Here is a 15,777-nt window from a genome sequence, read left to right as displayed (position 1 = left end):
TTGAAAGACGTTTTGAAAGTTTGAACTCACGAATCCGAAATAGGCGTTCGGAAACCGTCGCTTGGATGACGTGAGCCACGACAGATCAACTGCAAGGAGATATGTGGCCTTACACTCAGGCAACGCTCGAGGAAAAGTGACCACCGCATTAAATGTGATATGACATTTAATGAAGCACGCAGAGATTATCACCTGACGACGAACCCAGTTAAAAACCAAGCCCTCGGGATCGACCGAACGCTTGGTCTGGGGGGCTCGTGATATGGAGAGATTATGATCAGACCGGGTTCATACCTGGTCCGACCCTCGACCCCGGTCGAGACGGAGAGATCCGACTCGCTCCCGAGCGAACCGGATCCGGAAGATGGCTCGCTGAAGAAGAAGAAAGCTTATTCGGCTGCAAGCGTGCCCTAATCCTACTTATGGATTAGGGTAATCACCCTAATGATGGCAGACTCGAATTGACGGCTGCGGATAATCATTATCGAAGGGATAATCATCGCATAACCTAAAGGTTATCTCAGGAGTCCTCTACTAGCCCAAACTAGTAGAAGTCTATTGCTCAACGGATCTAACCGATAAGATCCAACGACTACCCGAAGAAGGCTCAAGTGCATCCAATGAAGGAGATTCGAAGGTACACTCTATATAAACCTCACTACCATACAAGGTGAGGGATCGAAAAAGAATACTATCCGAGACTCGAGTTCGGATACATACCGATAGACCTAAACTATCGGCGATCTGCTATCTAGATCACCCTTCCTAGTTCTTCATTCCTTAAGCTCTGCGCTTCTAGCGAGGCCGTTTGTGATTAAGTTCATCAACCGACTTAGCCTTCGGAGGTGGACTCCCGACCCCAGCGGTCGGGCCACATCCGACGCTTTCGTTTTGCGAGGACATCACGAGGAGATCTAAGGGCTGAGCAGATTTTGGATGCATCACAACCAAAGCACCATGACCATCCTCAGCAGCAGCAGGGAACCTAAATTGGGGTGACTAGTACGCAGTTGCTTCCCCTCATTCAAAATCTTGTACCCTTGTTACAGTTGACATTGATGTGGCTTCACTTGACATTTTCTCCATTTCCATCTGCAAGCCTTCATGAACAAACTAATTCCTTCATTCATAAAACCATTAAGAATGTAATCTCATCTCTCTGGTGAATCCTTTCAAAAATTTCTTTAGAATATGATGCACAACCATGATTGAGATGCAACCCCGAAAAGAGCATCACCTACAAACACTTCCACCTCAGCCTCCATCACTTTTGTGAGAAGGTCATGCATCCGATCCTTGATTCGATAAATACATCCAACAATAGGAGCATTAGTATTAGGGAACATATGTGCTTTACGATGAACTCTTTAACTTGGGGACAGATCTCCTATGTCCATTTCCATGGAGTTTGATGGTATTGATCGCCATGATAACATACGTACATTCATAGGAATAGGATTTCTTTGGTGCAAATATATGGTATATATTCCTCTTATCCCATTATTCTCTTCTTCATTCCTTCTATGAATAATAAATCCAAGGTTTAGGGCTTTCTTTTGGAATCTATAAACCAATGATGGATTATTCAATGTCCAAATCCCAAGCTTAAGTTGATAAAGGACACGGGTGAATGAGTTATTCTCATCTTTGAATGCCTTTCTTGGGGAATGTTGATTGTAACTTGGGAAGAACCATAAACTCTTTTGAGTTAGAAAAGGCACAAACAGAGCAAATGAGCTTTCTCAACTTCGCGACTAAAAACTCGGGCGGTGTTTACGCCATTTTATTGCTTGTCTTCCATGGTCTCATTAAAATCCTTTCGAAGTTCTCACCAACTTAAATGTGACTTCAAATGCTGCAGAGGATTACCGAGTTCGGGGAGCTGAATCTCTTAAATCGTCTGAGCTTCTCATTCTTCCTACCACACTATCTTGAATGGTTGGAGTTTCAGGCTTGAGTATCCTATTGGGGCCCCTTATTTGGGAAGCTACGTTTTGCTTTTGGGGTAGTTGTTCACCTCAAAGGACTGGTAGGGAGGAAAAACAGGACACTCAATCATAGTTGTTCTGCGATCGATTCTTCTTGCATCTATCTTTTCTTTGGTTTGGGCTCGGTGTGATGAATTTAACTTGTATTATGTAATGTGAGAGTACAGTACTTATATAAAGAGAAATACAATGAATTACCCAAAGTACCCATATGGTAGTGACTAAGAGTCCCTAACACACCCCCTCAAGCTTAACGGATCCACAATTGAAAGCTTGTCACGAAGTAGTAGAAAGTGTGCTCGTGGAAGATTCTTAGTAAGAAGATAATCAGCTAGCTGATCTATAGTAGACAAGTAGCGCATAGTCAACTGATGAGAAGCAACTAGATCACATACAAAATGAAAATCAATCTTCACATGTTTAGTATGAGCATGAAAGATTGGACTAGTTGTCATGTAGGTGGCCCCTATATTTTCAAACCATATATGCGGTCTTGAGGGAAGTAAAACATGCAACTCACCAAGCAATGAGAGGAGCCAAACCAAGTCAATGGAAACTACAGCTATTGCTCTATATTCAGCTTCTATAGAAGACCGAGAAACAATATGTTGCTTCCGTGAACTCCATAAGACTAAATGATCGCCTAGAAAAATACAATATCGGGTGGTGGAAGGCCGATCATCGGGGCAACCGACCCAATCCGCATCAAAATAAGCATTAAGAGCAACAGAAGATTTGTTGGAATAAAAAATACCTATAGTAGAACTACCACGAAGATAGCACAAAATCCGTTTAACCGCACTCCAGTGAACATCGGTGGGTGAGTGCATAAATTGTGAACCCAATTAACAATGAAGCCAATATTAGGTCGGATATTTGAAAGATATTGCAAAGCATAAACAAGCTTCCTATATTCCATCCCATCGAAAGAGAAGTCCCAAGCTCTAGTGACAATGTGGTACCTGAAGCCATTGGAGTAGAAACAACCTTAGCCTTAGTCATATTAGTTTGAGATAACAAATCGGTGATGTATTTGTGTTGAGTAAGAAACAATCCATCGAAGTTCTCTTGGCTTCCATCTCAAGAAAATAATGCAAATTACCCAAATCTGTAATAGCAAATGCGATCGATAAGGCCTTCAAGAGAAAACTAATGGCTCCAAAATTGTTTCCAAGTGACAAGAATATCATCAACATATATATAAAAAAGTATAGCAAAACTGATGGAGAATGATACAAAAATAGTGAGCTATCTGTCTAGGAACCAATAAATCCTTGAAAGACTAAAAAGGAAGTGAGCTAATGATACCAAGCTTGGGGTGCTTGTTTAAGCCCATAGATTGATTTTTGAAGATGACAAACATAGCTAGGTTTAGATGAATCCACAAAATCTGAAGGTTGTTCCATATAAACATCTTCAACTAAATCTCCATGTAGAAAGGCGTTGGAAACATCCAACTCGACGAATGGGCCAATTGTTGGCAATAATAATAGACAAGACCACTCTTATAGTGGTATGTTTAACAACTGGATTAAATGTATCACCAAAATCACAACCTAGACATTGATGAAAACCTTTAGCAACAAGTCTTGCTTTGTAGAGCTCCACGGTTCCATCCGGATGACGCTTGACCAGAAATACTCATTTACAACCTATGACATATAGTCGGGTTTAGAAGGAACAAGTACCCACGTTCCATTATAGATCAATGCATTAAACTCTTCATTCATTGCTTTCCGCCATGGAGGAGAAAGAACAACCTTTGGAAAACAAGTTGGAATGGGTTCATCCTCAACCGTGGCAACAAGATTCAATTTACCCGTGGGTTTCAATAGACTAGATTTAGAATGAGTGACCATTAAATGGCGCTGGGGTTGACGAGTAGTTATGTCAATTGCATAGTTGGATTATTTAAATACATACTAGACTAAAGTGGTGCAGAATTATCATGTAGCACCGTATAACCATTAACATTAACTGGTTCTACGAAATAAGTTGAGGTGAAGTGGGCTGATTAGGTTCACCGACTAAAAGTCAGTCACATCCACCCGGCCGATACCCTATCTCAGCATACCCGAGTGTATGATCCACAGCCCCGAAGATCAAGTTTAGGGCGATCATATCCACATAACACAACAACATAATCAAAAGCAAAAACGAATCATTGTATTCAAGTAATTTAAGAATAACAATTAAGAAAAGATCTCAAAAATATTATAAAAGATATATCGAGTGTGGAATAAAAAGATACCAAACAAAAGATAACTATAGAGTATAGAGGAAATATACCCTACAAACAAAGCGGAAGGTAGATCGAATCTCTAAAGCATAGTCTAAAGCTAATACAATAAAAAATTAAAAGTCTAGAAGAAATAAGAGTAAAACTAATCAAATTCTTCCGTGGGCTCTTCTTCTTCTTCTTCGGTCTTCATCTTCTTTGCCTTAGGTTTGTGCCCTTGTAACTTTGGATCAGCTTCTAACTCATGATCCCATTGGAGAATGAGACGATGCCTGCTACTATCAATAGGAGCCATCGGTGTGGTCCACACCCGTTGTCTTGATCGCACCACCGCCATAACCTTCTCCAATGATATCTCGTAGTTGTACTATATAGGGAAGGGTCCTCCCGTCTGGTGCATAGGACTTCTTCCGTACCTGCAAGGTCATCCAAAAACATATTCGTTGAAGGGTAAGCTCAAAAGAACTTAGCAAGTAGTTCAATCACAATAAACATTTACAAACATTCCAAGAAAACATAAATGCAATGATATGAGACAATGAATGCAAGTATGCTTCTAACTCTATATATGATGGTCTCTATTGGCAGGACACTCATTAAGATAAATCACCATACTCCTCTGGGTAGGTCTCAAATCACTCTTCCCTCATACTTCCCGATCTTTTGGGTTCTCCATGGTAATTGGGTCAAGGTGTCCTTCCCGGACATTTCATGGCGGGGGTTTAGGTACACTATCGCTCACCACCATTGGTATGAGTATTGGCACGTGTCGTGGGTTAAACTTAGCTCAATGCAAGTCATCTACTGAATCACATCTACTTTAGGGTTAGGTACGTCCATTCCTCGCTTCTCGCAATCCTTTCCAGTACCTTTCCCCCTAGAGTCACCATCTCCTTCCCAGCTATGTAGACTCTTAATCCTATTGGTCATCCACACATGATAAACGGGAAGCTCTCGTGCTTCCCGCACTCTTGAGTGCCCACGAGCCCAAGTCTATTACATGCAACCCTACCAATAAATGGTCCCCACAATGTGATCTATGTCCTCTCATGGGTTGGTTACCGGTCTTGAGTGCCCACAAATCCCCATTGCTGCCACGGGTCACTCGGTCTCAATTCCCCTTCCGAAAGGAGGGTCAAACATGACAGGGGTTTCCCTAGCCAAACACTTCTAGACCAAACCTAGGTATGTCAACCAAGAATCGGGGGAAAGCGCCAAGCGACACCATAGGAAAGTGTCCCATACCACCTCCACTGGTGTCCAATGACAAAACTTCAAAAGGGCATTCCCCATTCCACAACCACAACCTAGGCAAACACATTTGTAAAACCCAGCCCTAACCTTGACCCGGAAACCTTGTTATTTGTAGGTCCGATGACCCGAAGTAAAGTAAGAAGTCAGCTTTGGGCCATCCCAAAGAGAGGACTTGGTGTCCGGCTTTCAATCCATGAAAGTTGATGATGAGGTTCTATTTATGGAAACTGAATCCCGATGAAGATCTAATTAGTTGATGGACTTGGAGTGCTCTCTATCTTGGTTTGAAGGCATTTCTACCTATTAGGTAAGTCACTTGACTTGTGTGCAAAACCCCTTTAGGATTGGATTTGATCTGGGCCTTCAATTCCCTGTTTTGGTCTTGTCGGTCAACATTGGTCGACTGATTGGTCGATCGGGCGATCGACCAATCCACTCGACCAATGAGTGCTTGTCTTTGGCAATTAGGTTGTTCTTGCTCTATTTAAGTCCAATCTCGAGTCCACTTCGTATTTGCTGCCTCCAAACTCTCCGGAACGAACCAAAGACCTCTCGCAAGTCATCTCTCTTGCATCCTTGGTGTTTTCTTGACGGATCTTCGTCGAAACTCTTCTTTTTGCATCAAAAGGTATGTCTACTCTCTCTTCTTCTCCTCCATCTTTGTTTTTCTTTCCTTTTTGAGTTGAGACAGTAGAAGAGATGCTGCATTCTCTCGTTGCAAACATCTCCGAACATGTTCTCATGATCATCCTAAGGATTTGAGGCTAGAACAATGATCTTAACCATGATCATTGCAAGCTTTTGAAGGAATCATGATCAAACCATGATTTAATCTCCGTTAAACTTCTAATCTGAATTCTGATCTCTTTGGATCTTCTATGTTGATCATGTTAGTAGTTAATTACTGTGTTTTCTTTCCATGATCCATAATCTATAAATCTCTAGTTGTTCTCTTCTACCTTACTATGTGTTCTTCATGATGCATGGTAGTTACATATATGGTAGGTTTTATTTCCTTATTTAGATTTATGCTTCTAAGCCTTATTCCATGAAGATCTATGTATGTTTTCATGTTTTCATTACCGAAAGCAATGATCCATCCTCCTATTGTTCTTGTCTTTGTTTTCTATTTCAAATTCATCAAGATCCATGGTTGATTTAATTATGGTAACTTTTTGTTTCCTAATTTGGATATTGATACCTTGATTTGATTAGTGTTTTGAGGTCCCCTATATGTTAGAATACTACTGATGTAGTCCACCCCTTGATTAGTACCCTTTTGAACCACCAAATTCGGATTTCATATCTTAAAACTCTGTTTTTTTAGGCTATCATATCTGCATTGGTCGATCGATTGATCGACTGGACCACTCGACCAATCCACTCGACCAATGAGTACAAAGCAACTCCGATTTGGTCTGTTTCGGATGTTTTGATATCTTTTCTGTTAGGGATCTTTCCTAATATGTTGTATATACTTGTTTAGGACCTTCTTCTCAAGTTTGACAAGATCTTACTTGATTTCTTAGGATTCCTTTGCGAGTTATAAAAGGTAAGGATGGTTATTTCCTTAATTACATAGATAGCATGAATCTAGTTTCTATATTTGAATATCATAGATATGATTCCTAAATTAGATTCTTACAATGATATACTACTGTTGCATAACTTTGATTACGGTAGCATTATTTATTCATGTTGAATTGATTCATGTATGATTTACTTACCAATGTTATACAAATGATTGTAATTATTGATTTCTTTCCATATATGAAGTTACCATATATGTGATGATATGAATTGATGCATGTGTATGCTTAAGTATGGTTTGGAAAGGAGAGGTGTCCTTTCGACACTTCTGTCCTTGGACTACTACGGGAATATTATGGGATGTTTCCGGAGATGCCCTCTGGACACCTTCCTAAACTGTTGGATGACATATCTAGGATTGTCTAGTAGTGTTGGGCTAGGATGTCCGTGTATGTCGACCCTAATCGGAGGGGTATTGAGACCGAACGACCCGTGGTAGCAATGGGGATTCATGGGCGCTCAAGACCGGTAACCAACCCGTGAGAGGACAGGGAATCACATTGTGGGGGCCATTTATTGGTAGGGTTGCATATGATTAGACTTGGGCTCACGGGCGCTTAAGACCGGTAACCAACCCGTGAGAGGACGTGAGAGCTTCCCGTTTACCATATGTGGATGATCAATAGGGTTGGTGAGTCCGTAGTCGGGGACTATGAGGACTCTAGTGTGAAGGATACCGGAAAGGATCGTCGGGGACGAGGAATGGAAGTATCTGGATCTCGACTTGATGTAACTAAGTAGAAGACTTGCATTTGGCTAGGTTTTACCCCCGACATGCGCCGTTCTTATACCAAATGGTTGTGAGAGAGTGTGTTGACTTAACCCCCTGCCATGGTTTGTCCCGAGGGATGAAGGACCCATTACCAATCGGCTGCTCGAGACCGGTGAAATGATCCGTGAGAGAATCCAAGATATCTTAAATGGTTGAGGATGTGAGTGGACTTTCCTAAAGAAGTACGGTGTTATGACTTAAAGCATGTCCGCCAATAGAGACCAGCATACATAGAGTTAGATTCATTCATTCATTGCTTGTCTCATATCATATTGCATTTATGTTTGTTCTGAATTCTGCCATTTATGTTATTATGGATTTTTAACTACCTTACTTGAGTTTCTTTGAAACTCATTCCTTTATTGTACAATGTTGTTAGACTATCCTGCAGTCTTGAGTACTATGACGGTCCCTATGAAGAAGCGCAAGGCGAAGAGGCATATCTCCGGGAAGGTGATTGCGGTTACCACAATTACTCTGAAGATCCCGCGGGTGGTTATGCTCCGTACGATGCTTAGTCCGACCATTGAGTGGAAGCGTCCTTGTGCTATTTATGAGATTTACACTTACAAGGATGTTGTCTATAAAGTGGAGAACAATTTAGTTACCCAATGTACTTGTTACTGGGATTAGGTTTTGTCTAGTTTATTCTTTTAGAGCTACTTTTCCACTTGGTTGTAAAGTGGGATTTTTGCCTCACTTTACTTATCTCGTTTGATACTCGATTATATCTATTATTCGACTCATCTATGATTCATTCTTTCTTTATTGGATCTATGATTTATCTTCCGCACTTTTATTATGATTGTTCATGATTATGTTATTGTTTATGTGGGAGGTTGATCACTCGATACCCGATCTTCGGGCCGTGGATCACACTCTTGGGTATGCCGGATAGGGTACCGGGCCGGGAGGGCGTGACAACATTACATCATGATTCCATACATATCACAATATAATCCAACTCACATTCATATCATTCATAATCAATAACAATATGTAAATTGAATCATGAGTAGCCTATTGTAATTGCAGAAGTAAAACAATATTGAAAAGAGTTCTAAACAGCAGCTAACATATGCAAACACAATCTAACAAGTATAGAATGCAATTATGTAAATTGTGAGTGAACGTACTCACCTTATATCCGACTCCGTAACCTTCAAGTAAAAGATCACAGAGCAAGTCCAAAATCACCAAAACAATCCTAAACAAACACGTATAGAACATAAGGAACAAACTTTAATGATCGGCCATGAAATGGAGGCAAAACAGAGGAAAGTCTGCTATCAACACCACCCTTGGTCAATGGTCTCTTGGTTGATGGCATTGACCAAACATTCTCAATGTACGGACGAAACTCCCAACTTTGGTCGGAAACTCTTCGAAACACATTGGAACACTTCAAAATTAATAGGATAATTCTAAAACAGAAAACTAAGACTATCTATGATGGTCTAAACATCTAATAAGGCCATTGGAATAGAATTCCAACAAATCACCTATGGTGCTCTCACTCTCCCTTTTCATTCTTTAACTGTTTTGAATTTTTTTTTTTTTTTTTTTTCTCTATTCAACTCGTTGCTTGTAAGGGTGTTGTTTTTCTATTTTTCATTACCTGAGCTCCATTATTCATGGCCCCTATAAAGAAGACATGCTCAGCTCATGACCCTAGTTCTAGTGCCTCCCACGCCCCCCCCAACATTTTTGAATCTCCAACAGCTGAGGCACGATTCACCTCAATCTGCCAAAAGCATATTTTACCAGAGAAAGGGTTTCATTTGTCCCCAGCCGAGGCTTAGGGATTCCCCTTCTTACCATCAGTAATTGATATGCATAAATGGGACAAATTTTGCACCCATCCCGGTGAATTCATATATTTTCTAGTCCATGAATTGTATGCTAACCTAACGGACTCACACCAGGATACGGTCTATGTTAGGGGGGTTCGGGTCCCAATTGATAGTTAGACCATTAATACCCTTTATGGACTGGAGAATGTAGTTGATGAGCACATTGCCCATCTTGCTACGGCTGATCCCATTGAGATGCATAATATTCTCAAAGATTTATGCTCTGAAAGCATAGAGTGGTCTCGAGCCCACCCAAGGGGCATTAACTATAGCACGTCAATCGTTAAAACCCGACGCCAAAATATGGTATAATTTCTTACAGTCTCGATTAATGCCTTCCACACACATTCAAATGTCTCAATGGAAAGAGCATTAGTTTTGCATTCCATTTTGGAAGGTCATTGGGTAAATGTCGGTCCAACGCATTTATGATGCGATTTGTGTTTGTGCTTCTAGGACAGGCGGTAGTCTAGTATTTCCTTCTTTGCTTACTTGACTTGTGCTTGGCTCACCATGGGATGATTCCGACCCTCGGGGATAGGATGAAGGTAAGTCTGAAGGCTTAGGTTCAATGACATTAGGAATTCTACATGATACTCATTGGATGACCAAGAAGCCATGTTATCCTTGAAAAAATTTTGATCCAAGGGGGAATCAAAATCAACGGCTTCAAAAGAGATCTTTTGAATCCCATAGGATACCAATTCAAGTGACTCGATCCTATACACGTGGATGGATAAGATGTAGTCACTTTTTTAAAAAGTAACAAACCGTCACCACATCATGGCTAAGGCCATGTGGCACCACACGAAGGATCTTGAAAAGACGTGCAACAACCAATATTCTGAGCAACTGTCACATGCACATTCAATATGCTACCTGAGTTGTCTTCCAAATTCAATAGGGTTTTTCAACTAAAGTTGAATGATCGGTCAAGATGAACGGTAATCTCTCGGTACGAACATTAGATGATCGTGACCAACATACTCGGGGGCTTATAAGGTTTTACTGATCAGCCTATGTTTGATGGTTCGACTACCGGCCTACTTTTGGGTTCACGGTCACCATCGAACCTGAAGACATATGAACTAACCATACTTTGAGCAGTTCATAAACAAGATAATATATGAAATGTATACACTAAACAGCGTGTACAATATGAATCATAATCAACCTCCTTAAAGATAGGGATAAGGGTTTCAATCAAGTTGGATTGTTGCGAATTGCTCTTAGAGTCCAAATTGGACTCCACAACTACAATCCAAGTAATACTCTCTTGAGGATAAGATACCTCTCCCTAGGAAGTTAGCAATAATTATAGAGTTCCATTCGAAGTCCATTACTTTGCACGCTTAAGGTAACATCTGCTAAGATCTATAAATAGCCCCACCTTCCTTATTAGCAAGTAAGTATTCTTGGGTTATCCTCTCTAGCATCAAGGGCTAACTAAGCTTTCTAATCCCAAAACTCTGCTTCTTGCTAACTTGATTGTCGGAGACGTTACTTGACCAACACGGTTGAGCACGTTTTTACAAGTTCACTTGTTTGTGCGGTCAAGCAGGATTTTTGCAACAATAGATAGCATTTTTCTTGCAGTGTAACATATAAGAGTAAAGCTAAGAGAATTAAAATTTTCATACAATTTAGGGGCCTCTTTCATAATAAACTATCAACAAGACTATCAATCAACTCAAATGTTCAACATACAACCATATACAATACTTAAACCAACATGATCTACACTCACTATTTCATCTCCTAGACCTAGACACTCACAAAGAAGATATCAAACTCCCCCTTCCTCTTCATGATCTAGTGTTAGCAAGATGTTTTTGAAGCTCTCCAGACAAACTACAAAATGACACCATTTAGGCCCCTAGATATCCCTAAATATACTTTTACTTTACATCAGCCTTGCCAATAGGTGAGCTCAATTTTGAAACGTCTCCTTCATATTTCCTCTTATACAACCATGAACCGTGCCCTGTGCAGGATCCAATTGGAAATAGTGAATCTCAACCAATTAAATCAAATTTCAACATCGTAGTCCAGATATGCTTGGGTGTGAGTAGATAGCTCTTGTGCCAGGAAACGCATGGTAGGTCGTGACTCAGGATCCATACTTGTGCACAATAGGGCCATTCTAACTACAAAAGCTACATCCTCTGCCAATTGACCTGTGGGAGGTGGAAGCCTATGGTCCAACAAATCCATGAACTCAAAATCATTATTAGTACATGATGACAGTGACAAAGAAGATATGAGTTCTCCTGGGTGCCTTCCCATCATAATTTCCAATACTACCACCCCGAAGCTGTATGTATCGCATTTTTCTGTGACCTTCATTGTTAATGCAACCTCTGCATATCAGGACAACAAGAAATAAGAATGTATTCAAAAGAACATAAATATTGAAACTGAACAGCTCTGCTTTAACATGTGAAAATTAGTGTGGAAATGTAGCTTACCTGGAGCCATGTATCCATATGATCCAACAGCCTCAGTCCAGTTAGCTGTATCTGGTCTCAGTAACTTTGCTGTGCCAAAGTCAGAAAGCCGAGGCTCAAACCCTGATCCAAGCAGAATATTGTTTACAGTTATGTCCCTGTGAACAATTGCTGGAACACAATCATGATGCAAATAAGCAATAGCATGAGCCACCCCTTGGACAATCTTCATTCTCTTCAACCAGTCCAGCTCATCCTCCCCTTCCTCCCCATGAAGAACCTTTCCTAGACTGCCTCTCTCTGCATACTCATACACTAAACTCAAACAACCTTCCAAATAACAAAATCCATGCAGTCTAATGATATTTCGGTGTCGTACACCTCTTAACATGCGGATTTCATTCTCAAAAATGTGTCGATTTGCTTCTGGGACATCACCGGAATCTAGAAAATTCAATCGTTTAACTGCAACAATTTGACCTGTTGGCAACACTGCTTTGTAAACACTCCCAAAACCTCCTTTTCCAATGCAATAATTCTCATCAAACTCGGTACAATTGACAACATTAGTGAACGTGAATCTTCCTTCATTTTCCATAATCAATGAGGGAGGTGTCTCATCCCCTTTGCTACTTTCCATGTCCTCAGAAGGTTGTCCTAGTTTTCTTTTCATAAACAGGAGTCCAGTGATGATGGTTCCTGAAAATAAAATGATAAAAACAGGGATAATGGCAGCAATAAGAATATCTACACCATACTTTCTGGGTTCAGTGCTAACATTTTTATGACAAGGTGGCAACCCTTCCTCTTCCCCACATAAGCCTGCATTTCCAGTGAAGGCCTCCTCAGGTGCTCGTCGGAAAATGCCTCCAGTTGGCACCTGACCACTCAACCTGTTGAATGAGAAGTCAATATACAGTAGACTTGACATATTTGATATTTCTTCTGGAATACTGCCTGAGAGGTCGTTATGAGAAAGATTGAGATTCTCTAAAGAGTTTAGATTCCCAAGGGCTTGAGGAATTTCTCCTGATAGTGAATTTGAGCTGAGGTCTAGGAATGATTGCAATGCTGATAAAAATCCTAGCTGAGATGGAATTTCACCTGATAACTTGTTGTTACTTAAGTTCAACAATTCAAGGTCGATAAAACCTCCGAGCACCCTAGGAATATTGCCAGCTATTGCATTTCCTGCTAGGTCAAGATGCTGGAGTTTACTCAGATTCCCAATATTTTTGGGAATCACTCCTGTTAAGTAATTGTTGCTCAAGTTAAGGTTGAATAACAAATATAAATTCCCCAATTCACTTGGAATCTCCCCAATCAACTTATTTGAAGACAGGCTTAGGTCATGCAATTGGCTCAGCTTTCCAATCTCTGCTGGAATATTACCTCCAATTTGATTCCCATCAATATGAAAATAAGTAAGACCTGCACATTCTCCCCACTTTGGTGAAAGAGTACCTGAGAATTGATTCCAACTGATATCCATGTAAATGAGATTCGGGTATACACAAAATGCTTCTGATATATCCCCAGTGAATCTGTTACCTTCGAGACGAACTCTGATTAGGTCTGAACAATTCTTTAGGCAGTCCGGCAGTGGCCCGGTGAAATCATTATACTGCACCGTCAATTTTCTGAGGGAAAAACCACTACACAACCCTATAGGTAGCTCACCAGAAAACCTGTTGTTAGAAAGGCCAACATAAGCCAAAGAGGAACTGCTATTTCCCAAATCATTTGGGATGATACCAGAGAAGTTATTGCTGAACAAGGAAAGTGTCTCAAGATTTTCAAGGTCAGAGATGGTGTTTGGCAACTCCCCATGTAGTTGGTTGTTGTTGAAATCAAGCACCATCAGAGATGTTAGGTTCCCAATTTCTGGTTCAATTGTACCAATTAGATTGTTGTAGAAGAGATTCAGCAACTGAAGCTGTTCTAGGTTCCACAATGTGGAGGGTACCGGACCCGTGAGTTCATTTATGGATAGGTCTAGCTCAAGTAAACCTTTGAGGTTACCTATCTCAGGTGGGATTGACCCCGTTAGCTGATTAATGAAGACGTAGAGGTATTGGAGCTTTGTTAAGCTGCCAATCTCTGATGGAATCTTTCCAGTGAAGAAATTGTTTTGAAGTTGCAAAGAGACCAGTTGTGTCCAACTGGAAATGAAGTAAGGTGAAATCTCTCCTGAGAGCAAGTTGCTAGACAAACCTAAATCAGATATCTTTGTCAAATTTGACAGGGACAAAGGTAAGGTCCCAGTGAGAGAATTTATTGAAAGGTCTAGGAAGGTGAGATTAGTGCAATTGCCAAGCTCAGGAGGAATCTTAGACTCTAACCCAGAAGCATGAAGATCAAGTAACTGAAGCATACTGAGTTGGCCTAGAGAAGAAGGAATTTCCCCTCCTAATGAATTGTTGTTTAATGTGAGAACACGAAGGTTGCGAAGCGAACCCATCTCAGCAGGAATCCCACCGACGAATCCATTGCCACCTAGATGGAGATCTTTGAGATCAGTGAGTTCTGACAGAGTTGCAGGTAATGGTCCTTGAAAGGAATTCCCAGAAAGATTAAGGTATTGAATCTTTTGTAGACTGGTTACAAGTGAGTTTGGAAAAGAACCTAAAAGGTTGTTCTGTGAGAGGTCAAGGTAAATCAGATTTGGGCATTGGAGAATGAAAGGTGGGAATTCCTTAACAAGTGAATTGTAAAATAAGCTTAGGTATTTCAATCTTGGCATGCCATTGAACTTAGATGAATCAGGGGATTCCAAGTAATTGGCTCCAAGGTGCAATTGCAATAGTTTCTGAAGATTGCTGAGTTGATATGGAATTGGACCTTCCAAATTGTTGTCAGTGAGATCAAGAATGCGAAGTGCCGACAACTGCCCTATCTCGGATGGGATTGAACCATTGAAATAATTGCAGCCAAGATTCAAGAAAAGGAGTTTGGAGAGATTACCAATGCCAGAAGGAATTGTTCCCATGAGACTGTTGAAGCTGAAATCCAAGTGGGTGAGATATGGTAGTGATGTAAAGTTGAGTCGGTCAAGTGGTCCACTGAGATTTGAGTTGGAGAGGTTTATCTCAGAAAATCTTCCGGCAGCATTACAGACAATGCCGGTCCAGTTGCAGCGGTTGTCCATGTTTAGGTATGACCATGAATCAAGTGAACCAGAAGATAAGCTGTTCTTCCATTTGAGCAGAGCATAGCCTTCTGTCTTTCTTGATGATACTATTCTCAATGTAAGGAAGAACACAATGAGAAGTTGAAGAAGAATAAAATGTTTTTCAGTTGAAGACATTATCTGACTATTGCCTATTGGTCTTCTTCCTCTCTCAGGTTAGGCTTTCTACGAGAGAGAGGGAGAGAGAGAATGGTTGGGTGCAGGTAGAAACCCATCTATATATAGATTTTGAGCTGCTGCCATTCCCCAGCGGAAGAAGCTTTGTTGCAGGAAAGTCGGTCGAATTAAAATGTAATTACAACTTTGTCTTATTTGGGGCGAGTTACGACAGTTATTTGATGCCAAGTGTCACAAATAAATAATTAAATCCCCTAGCGGTCAGGGCAAAGCTCCGCTTATATTAATTATTAAAATAATGCCTTGAAGATGTAGTTGTGGTGCGCA

At 40.7% G+C, this 15,777-nt stretch overlaps 1 protein-coding gene across 1 annotated transcript; it reads right to left on the bottom strand.

Annotated features, from left to right (window-relative positions):
• Window positions 1-11,409: 11,409 nt before the first annotated feature.
• LOC149022621 (uncharacterized) lies at window positions 11,410-15,499 on the bottom strand. Its single transcript, XM_089147315.1, has 2 exons — window positions 12,165-15,499; window positions 11,410-12,056 (listed from the first exon to the last, which is right to left on the bottom strand). Exons 1-2 carry the CDS (start codon window positions 15,448-15,450, stop codon window positions 11,725-11,727), a joined length of 3,618 nt encoding a protein of 1,205 aa, XP_089003441.1. The 5' UTR covers window positions 15,451-15,499; the 3' UTR covers window positions 11,410-11,724.
• Window positions 15,500-15,777: the final 278 nt, after the last annotated feature.

Source organism: Hakea prostrata, chromosome 3 (genome assembly GCF_041222555.1).
Source record: "Hakea prostrata isolate BN-2017 chromosome 3, UWA_Hpros_2, whole genome shotgun sequence".
Taxonomy (NCBI): Eukaryota; Viridiplantae; Streptophyta; class Magnoliopsida; order Proteales; family Proteaceae; genus Hakea; species Hakea prostrata.
Note: the sequence above shows the minus strand (reverse complement) of the source record. Positions and strands in the feature narration are given on the sequence as shown.